The sequence below is a fragment of the Hordeum vulgare genome, chromosome 3H (genome assembly GCF_904849725.1).
Source record: "Hordeum vulgare subsp. vulgare chromosome 3H, MorexV3_pseudomolecules_assembly, whole genome shotgun sequence".
Lineage (NCBI taxonomy): Eukaryota > Viridiplantae > Streptophyta > Magnoliopsida > Poales > Poaceae > Hordeum > Hordeum vulgare.
The window spans coordinates 563401805-563410617 of record NC_058520.1 but is presented as its reverse complement, the minus strand read 5'-3'; the positions used below and the strand labels follow the sequence as shown (position 1 = coordinate 563410617).

Below are 8813 nucleotides of genomic sequence, written 5' to 3'. Positions count from 1 at the left end.
TACTTCACTTCTGTATGCTTGAGGCATTTTGTTTTCATCTTGTGATACCCCAGACATGTTTCTTTGGATCCTTAACTACAGAAGTAAGCACCTCCCCTAACTAATTAGTTAGTATCGAGAGACTAAAAAATCATTAAAATTGAGAAACAAAAGCACTCTTGCAGATGAAAAAAAATTCCATAAATGTCCCATAGTCAAAAAGTTGTCTTCAACTTCAATTCACGATGGCGTTCGGGTGAAGGACAAACACTTCTTCTAACATGGCCTTTCGTACAATCACTCTGTTCTGTGTTTGATTGTCGATTGAGGAGTTTAAATGAAACATCCTCAATGAACGATAATTTCTATTCTCTTTTGTCTTGTTGGCCTTGAAGATGACCGTTAGTCTTCAGTGAAACTGACGAGTACATACAAGATTTCAATTTGCTTACAGGCGCGTCATTTTAAAAGTATGGTTGTTTCTGAGAGCTCGAATCCCATATAAAGATGAAGGAAGGCATTTGACGTCACCAGCAAACGCAGAATTCTTCATTTGTGTTTGTTGTGTTTGTTCTGTCCACCGACTCCAGTTCTAAAAATCAGTGGACTGACACACATAGCCAGTCCCATTATTCTTTACCTAATAATAAAGAGGCTATCGCTTCCGTCGGAAAACCCACCGATGTGATTTTATAAAAAAGCCCTTACTGTTTATGACATTAAACTCGTAGTATATATTAAATATTTTTTAAAATACTCATATCTTTTAAACCGTAACTCCAAATTTAACATATTATACATGGAATTTGATTAGAAAAATATGTAGAATTTAAATATGATATTATTTTATCTGTTAAACGTTTAATAAAAATACTATCTTGGGTGCAATTTTAAATAAATAAGTCATTATTCGTCTTTCTTTCATACCGGTACTCATCCGGGTTGGGGATGAACACGTCAACAAAATCAGGATTAGAGATGAAACTGAAGGTCACTGGACTGATTTTTTGTACGTATTAAATCTACATGCAAGCCATGTTAAAATATAAGACCTGTGAAATTTTGAACTGCATTTTTGTAGGATAAGACCATCTTTATTTGTATCGTAAATACAAATTCTTAAATTATAGACCATTTTTTATAAATTAAGAGTGTGTGGTATTTCTTTCTTCCGTTGCAACGCATGGGTCCTTTTGCTAGTACTAAATAATAAAGAGAAGCAGTTCATTCATCGAACATCCCAGTGGTTCATACAAATACAATCCATTCCTCAGCTTATTTGCCATCACACCAAGGCACACACACGAACCAGTAGTCGATCACTGGACGGTGGTGCCGTCCATCTTGCGCACCTCGACGCTCAGCACCGGGTCGTCGCCGCCGGCGGCCTCCTGCACCAGCTGGAAGAAGCAGATGTCGCCGACGCGGAGGCCGTTGTCGACGCGGAACTGGTTCCACCCGTACTTCAACGCCGTGCGGGTCCTCGCGTTGGCCTTCCGCCGGTTGCTGTGCTTGAGGCAGACGGTCCACTGCTGCCCGCGCATCCGCAGCACCACCCTGCTCTTCTCCGTGAACCCGTGTGCCTCGCTGAACTCCACAGGCACGTTCTGCTCAATCGCCAAAATGTTAGTAGAAAGTAGTAGAAACCAAAGACTCGAGGGAGGGGCGGGAGGCGCAGGTTTACAGCCACAGCTCACCAGGTACTGCTTCTTCTTTGTGCCCAGGTGGCACTGTCCCAGCGTCACGATGAACCTAGCGCCGCCGCCGCCGCCGCCGCCTTCAATGCCGTCGTCGCTGCTGCTTCCGCTCCCGGGCAACGCCGGTGGCGGAGACTCCTCCTCCTCCTCTGTTTAACGCACCCGCACACTGTCAATTCCAGGATGAGTATATATACTGCAAGGGAATATACAAGGGAACGTACGTACCGGCGCTGCCATCCTCCTCCGCCCGCTGGCAGCAGTGTCTCCCGCACTCGGTGTCCTCGAACACCGTGACGGTGAGCAGGGCGGCGCCGTTGTAGCGGAAGACGAGGAGCTGCCCGACCTCTATACCGTTGGCGCGGACAAACTCCTTCCAGCCCCCGCCGAGGTGCATGTCGCCGTACTCGTTGACGACGAGCTCCACGTCCCACGCGCGCGCCCCTCCGCCCTCGACCCGCAGCTTCACCTCCCGGAGCGCACGGCCGTTGAGCTCGCTCGCGAACTTGGCAGGCAGCACCTGCAGCTCGGAGCAGACAGGCGGCAAGAAACAGTAAGCAAGCAGGGAGATGAGTGTGTGAGAGAGATAGAGACGAGCCCGTGCTCGGTGAACCAGCTAGCAGAGCATGCGCGACCAGGTACCAGCTTCTCCCAGGACATTCCGGAGGCCATGAGCTTGTAGAACTGGAAACCAGCCAGGTTCGGGCTCTCCTGCAGCTGCCGCGCCATCTCCGCCGTCTCCGCGTCTCTGCTTGGAAAATAATTAGACCGACGAAACAGCCATGAACGGAGATGATCGAAACGTTAGAGTAAGCAGATCGAATTCCGGTTGCCGCACCGCGCCTACCTGCGACTGCGAGAGCGCAGAATCACCATGGAGCACGTACGGACGAGGGCAGCGGCTGGCGTCACAGTCTCACTGACGGGAGGAGGAGGAGGAGGCTGCGGATCTTGTTGTGTTGGAGTGGGATGGGAGGAGGAGGAGACGATCTCTTGTAAAACGTTGCGCAGCACCAACACATGCACCCATCACGTACGTCTCATCTGCCACTTCTTAGCAAGAAGCGGCACACAGGACACACACACTTTGCTGGCAGCAAACACCAAAGGGGCGTCAAGCTGCGCGGCGTGTGTGCCGTAGCCTTTGGAGCTCACATGGCTCTATGCATGCTCGGTTGTATCGTGTGCGGGCCAAGCGCTTGGTGGTTTCTCATCTTTCAATGCATGCATACGAGCGTCCTGACGCCTACAGCGCTACTCTTCCCCGTGCATGTTTCGTGGTGTACGTACGTACCACTGATCTAAGGCTGCTTGACGAGAAATTAATTGTAGTATTTGATTTGTAAGAATCTATTTATGGGTCATCATTTTCTCTACGCAGGTCCAACCAGAACTGAAGAAGAAACAGGTTAAGATGCTGGTAAATGACCAACGCCTCACTGCCCTGGAGGGATAAGGGTACACTACCACCTTTGATTCGCAGCCTCTTCCTCCCGTAATAACAAGCTAATAAAACGCTGGAAGGCTTCTCTGTGCTTTGAGCAAAACAGGGCTGCTGTATCAAAGGTAACATACTATTGATAGTTTGTTCCTGATGCAGTTCTTGTACTGTTACTTGCACATTTATCTGAAATGCCCTCATTCTACAACTGCAGGTGGAAGATGCATCCAAGTACCTTCCGTAGCCATCTAGTCATGGTCAGACTGCCACTGCCTTAAGCTTTCAGCCTCAAAGGGCAATGGTGGTAATTGTGGGAAGGAAAACAAGCTCATGGTGATGGCTGTGGTTTTCTGCCCAATGTCACGGGGGAAGACGATGGTGAGCTGTTGCAATATTTCGCTAGTTTCCTTTCCCTGCACTCTGCACTCACATGGCTGATGGGGTGGCTATGGCTGAATCTTACACCAAAATTGCAAACTTCAGACCAGGGAACGTATTAACACCACATCACTGCCCCCGCTTGCCACTGTCCGGTTCTGCAGGGCCTTAAATTTACCCCATCCACCATGTACCGTTTCATTGTGTGACTTGGTGTTCGTTCGTGGTACTCAACCCATAGGTATCTTTAGGGTATTCGCGTATTCCATGACAACGAAAAAAGTAGAGTATGCGGCGCACAAGATACTTGAGGAGGTCTACTGCCCAACCAAATGCACAAACAGGTGATCATCAATAACAACAACAACAACAACAACAACAACAACAACAACAACAGGTTCATAACAGACCTGAGAAACGGCCATTATAGCAGTGCATTTTGCTGAAGGAAAGAAACCATCGTAAGGAGAAATGCTACCAAAATCTCTAACCGTCTTGGTGATGCACCCCGTCAAACCAGAGTGACACCATGGCAATGTCTATTTTTATTAACTTCAGGAACGTGGCAGCAGAGCAAAAGCCCTTTCAAGCTGTGGCACTCTTCAGGTATGCGATGAGATCAGCACGCTCCTGAGGCTTCTTCAGTCCAGGGAACACCATCTTAGTTCCAGGGATGTACTGCACATAAGAGAACAGCAATTGGAATGTTATCAGGATATCACATACAAAACCAACGAATGTCACTCTACAAGTTTAAGAAACAATCATGGCTAACATATCCAGCACATTAACGAGTAAGGTTCGAGAGGCAGTTTTAAGAGTAGAAAATACCAGGGAATCCTGGTGATTCCCCCAAGTAAAGCTCCTATTAGAAATCTCAAATTTCAATAGGCCATGCTTATTAATCCAATCATTACATAAGAAGGCCTAGTGAGAATTAAAGTTACCAGTGTTCTTATCTTGAGAAAATCTAATGAGGTTAAAAGTCACCACCCGCAAGGGTAGGACTATAACCAGATGCATGGCATCCTCTGAGATAAAATCAAGTTTATACAGTTCATTATTTAACAGAATGCATTTTTGGCTCTTAGTAAAAAGCGTAAACATTGTCCCTGCTAATATGAACAGAATGAATGATAGGAAACAATAGACAGTTCTAACGAAACAAACATCTCTATGTAGAGAACAAGGAGTTTCAGCTACATATAACTATAACCCGGATAAACGGAGATATCAAATAATTAGGTAAATTCAAGAACAACTAGATTAAAATAGAAGAGCACAAAATGAAGAAATGTGCCATCAATGTAGAACGACCTCGAGAATAGCAACTATCAACAATTTAGCTCAAAAGAACTTCCAAGACACTGAACTCACAACAATTCCTCAAAAAAAAAAAAAACCACTCTCTAACAGGGTATCTGATTACAAGTGCACAGCACAAGGCAGCAGCTTTCACATACCCACAGGCCACTGATGACAAAAAATAGAAGTAGACATTAACCATACCTTCTTCGGGTTAAGCAGGTAGTCGTAGAGTGTTTTCTCCTCCCAAACCACAGCCATGGTCTTGTTAGCCGTAGAGTAAGAGTATCCAGGAGTTGTTCCAGACTGCCTCCCAAACAGACCATTCAGGTTAGGCCCTGCATAAGATCAGCATGACTGGCATTACTAACAACACATGTTGGGATTTGGTTAAACAAAATCTGGCTTTGTAAAGAGGCGACAAGTGGTGAACGAATTCAGTTCCAACAATGTATCGTCAGTTCAAAACTACTCCATCTGTTCCTAAATATAGGTCTTGATGAATAATCAATAAAATGGCCGCATGCATCACCGAGATGCAGAGGCCGGGGGTAATCCTTCTTTTCTAAAGAAAAATGTACCCTGCAGATATTACTAGAGATGTTTTCTCAGAAAATTACACAAAACTGAAAGCCTGCAGAAGACTACAAACAAATAAACATTGAATACATGTATGTAAACACTCTTATTTCTCCATAATGAATTGACAGTGCTCCTGCTTGTTTGTCAAAAAGAAACATAAATTTCTCAAAAAAACAACATAAATACATGCCAAACTATTGGCAAGGCTGGTCACTGAATTATAACACCGAACACACATACATGCAGTGCCGTGTCATGAGTAACACCGCTAAGACATTGCGTCTTTTTGAATTGTTCATTTCAAGTGGTTTTTTCAGATCACTTGCTATCTGTAGAAAATTATCATGGTCATTAAATCTAATGCGTCTTAGCATCTACGTTGAAACAAAGGCACGCCATCCGTCAAATCACGGGTCGAACAACATAGCCCACAGACGGATTCACCCATTTCATGAATCAACCAACACTCGTCCGGGACCGCGTTCTGATGCAGAGGCCCGGGGATAACCCCCTTTTCGAAGAAAAAAAAACCCGCACTCCAGCTGACCGAACAACCGGGATCCAAACGCGAGCAATACGCAGGGTTTACGATCAATCGATGTGATTTATCCCTCCCAGTTTCCTGGTCCCAAGTTGAACCCGAACACAACCCAAACCCCCACGAAACAGGGGCTCGCGTCAGGGCAGAACACCGCCGACGCCAATCGCAAAACCGATCCCGAAATGGGACTCCACGACACGAACGATACCGCGCTACACGAACGAGGCGCGATCGACGTCAGCGGGGCCACTCACCTTGCTTGTGGCCGGCGCCCTTGTCGACGGTGTGGCACTGGGCGCACTTGGTCTTGAAGATCTTCTCGCCGGACGCGGGGTTCCCCGGGGGCGCCTCCGAGAACGACGCCATCGCCGCCGCCGATGATCCCGCGCGAACGGTTGCCGGACTAGAGGCTAGGGTTAGGTGCTCCCTCGGCTGGAGGTGGCTGGGGGCGGCGGGGAATGGTGATCGGGCTCGTTCTGTCTCTGCCTGTTTTAAAGCGGTGCCACGAGATTACGAGAGACGTCGAGCCGTTGAGGCCGAGGGGCTGCGAAAGTTACCATGCTGCCCCTGAGACTTCCACTATGGCTGTGGTGGAGCTTGGCCTATATTGTTCGAAGGGGCGCAGTTGGCGGGGGCGACCAAAACCTGATTTTGCCTCATATTTGGCCCATGTTCTCAAGGGGTACTGTCTTGGGCAGGGCCACACTATAGGGAGCAACTAGCTAGCCAGCGATCGCTCCCGCACATCGCCACTTGAGGCGTTTTCAGTCGCCGCCACGTATCGCGCTATGAGCGTTTTCTTTGAATTTTGTTGTTTTTTATTTTTTTGCACGCGTTTTCGTTTTTTTGAGTGGTTTTTTTTGATTTTTTTTAGTGTTATGTTTTTTACCATCTTTTTTAACTTTTGGACGAAAAAAATTTACTTTTTAATAAAAAAACGCGTTTTTTTCATGCGAAAATCTGGTTTTTTGAGAGGCGGTTTTGCTTCGGCAAGAGGTACAGTTTTGCTTTCGTGATAGGCACGGCCGTGCCTCTTGGAAAGGAAACAAATGTGTTTTCATTTTTTTGCGAGAGGCACGATTTTGCATTTACGAAAGACACGATTTTACCTTCGCGAAAGGCATGTCCTTGCCTTTTGGAAAGAAAAACAAAACACATTTTCTGTTTTTTTACGAGGGGCACGATTTTTGCTTCTACAAAAGACACGGTTTTGCCTTTGCGAGAGGCGCCCGTGCCTCTCCCGAAAAAGGGGAAAAACGCGTTTTCTGCTCTCTTTTTTTCCGCGAGAGGCACGGTTTTGCTTTCACGAGAGGCACTGTTTTGCCTTCCGACCAGTGCCTCTCGGAAAGGAAAAAAACGCGTCTTTTAATTATTTTTTTCTATCGCGTGAGGCATGGTTTTTTTTCTTCCGATTTTTTTTATGAAATAAAAGTTCGTCAGAACCTGTCAACATGAGATCCGGTTTTGAAGATCTCAACGCGAGAAAGCCAACAGTGTAAACAGTACGAGATTTGAACGCATGGTTTAGGAGATAAAACGTTTTAAAAATACGGATCTACCAAAAAAAAGGAAAACTCATAGGTTGCGACAAGTGACATGCATGCAGTGCGCCACTTGTCGCAACCTGGAAGGTGGGGATAATCGTTGGAAGGTGTATTCGCTAACTAGTGATTTCACACACTATACCGACGATCTTCTGGCCGACAGAGCGGCCTTATTGGACAGGCCCATTATTATAGTTACTCGTGAGTTTTCTTTTCGTGTTTTTATTATCGACTACCACAAGGGCTCGTGCGTTGCAACGAGATCTTAAAATTATATACATTCAAATTAATCCATCATAAACATAATATCTCAATGAATATATAAAATATTAATCCAAATCAAATAAAACTGGTGGCATGCTGCACTTAAGAAATAGCCATGCTAATATTACACATTTAGTAATTGACTGCACACAAGCTTAGATGCCACAATTTATCATGAAACAAAGCATCACCACTAAACTTTAGAGCCATGAAAGAATCATATTTTAAGTTAATTAATGTTGATACCACTACTCATATCCAAATAATAAACTAATCAGCTTTAGCCCAAAAAGTGATATTCGAACCAATCACAAAGCAAAATCAAATATAGATGTTTCTTGGCATGCAGAGTATATTGCAAGAAATTAACGTGTATTACTGGTAAAAAAAACAGTAGTTCACTCAATCAAATGTTTGCCACTACTTTTCATCAGTTTTCATCAATCAACACTATATCATACAAACCCGACATCAAAAAATAATTGAAATATGCTTCACTGTCTTGTACAAACTTCCTAATAATAGAATAGAACAAAATTGGACAAGAAAGAAGGATGTATTTACTTAACTTAATGTAACATCTTCTGTAGAGTAGATGATGTGGAAAACAAGAAGAACTTGAAGAAAATACTTCAAGTAAGATGCAAGTAACAGCAAAAAATAATTCATAACCTCTAAAAGGACATGGATGTCACATAAGGGGGGGGGGTAGGCGCTTTAAAATAATCATGGCTTAAACTTGAACAAAAGCGGAATAAAACTAACGTTTAATTTGTCAAGCACAAAACCTAAAACAACTAGGCTCACCTATGTGCATCAACAACTTATGGTAAGCAAGATAAACAACTAAGTGATAGCAAGATATACAACAAGAAATAATATGGCTATCACAAAGTAAAGTGCATAAATAAAGAGCTCGGGTGAGAGATAACCAAGGCACCCGGAGACGACGATGTATCCCGAAGTTCACACCCTTGGAGATGTTAATCTACTTTTGCAGCGGTGTGGAGGCACAATGCTCCCCAAGATGCCACTAAGGCCACCGTAATCTCCTCACGCCGTCGCACATTGCAAAATGCCGT

The 8813-nt window shown here is 44.9% G+C and overlaps 2 protein-coding genes across 3 annotated transcripts; both read right to left on the bottom strand.

Annotated features, from left to right (window-relative positions):
- Positions 1–1176: 1176 nt before the first annotated feature.
- LOC123440631 (B3 domain-containing protein Os03g0212300-like) lies at positions 1177–2856 on the bottom strand. Of its 2 annotated transcripts, none has more exons than XM_045117195.1 (5): positions 2515–2856; positions 2319–2424; positions 1905–2196; positions 1677–1825; positions 1177–1586 (listed from the first exon to the last, which is right to left on the bottom strand). In XM_045117195.1, exons 2-5 carry the CDS (start codon positions 2403–2405, stop codon positions 1299–1301), a joined length of 816 nt encoding a protein of 271 aa, XP_044973130.1. In that variant the 5' UTR covers positions 2406–2424; positions 2515–2856; the 3' UTR covers positions 1177–1298. The 2 variants fall into 2 exon arrangements, with proteins under 2 accessions (XP_044973130.1, XP_044973129.1); XM_045117194.1 differs by having other exon boundaries at positions 2524–2856.
- A 1013-nt stretch (positions 2857–3869) lies between these two features.
- On the bottom strand, positions 3870–6434 carry LOC123440630 (cytochrome c). The gene is made up of 3 exons (XM_045117193.1): positions 6178–6434; positions 5005–5138; positions 3870–4173 (listed from the first exon to the last, which is right to left on the bottom strand). Exons 1-3 carry the CDS (start codon positions 6287–6289, stop codon positions 4081–4083), a joined length of 339 nt encoding a protein of 112 aa, XP_044973128.1. The 5' UTR covers positions 6290–6434; the 3' UTR covers positions 3870–4080.
- Between the last annotated feature and the right edge of the window lie 2379 nt (positions 6435–8813).

Coding starts and splice junctions, on each gene's coding strand:
- LOC123440631 (XM_045117194.1), bottom strand. CDS start 2,552: ATGGTGATTCTGCGCTCTCGCAGTCGCAG. Junction 1,826..1,904: donor GGAGGAGGATGGCAGCGCCG/GTACGTACGTTC, acceptor TGCGTTAAACAG/AGGAGGAGGAGGAGTCTCCG. Junction 1,587..1,676: donor CAAAGAAGAAGCAGTACCTG/GTGAGCTGTGGC, acceptor GCGATTGAGCAG/AACGTGCCTGTGGAGTTCAG.
- LOC123440630 (XM_045117193.1), bottom strand. CDS start 6,289: ATGGCGTCGTTCTCGGAGGCGCCCCCGGGGAACCCCGCGTCCGGCGAG. Junction 5,139..6,177: donor GGGCGCCGGCCACAAGCAAG/GTGAGTGGCCCC, acceptor GATCTTATGCAG/GGCCTAACCTGAATGGTCTG. Junction 4,174..5,004: donor ACCTGCTTAACCCGAAGAAG/GTATGGTTAATG, acceptor TCTTATGTGCAG/TACATCCCTGGAACTAAGAT.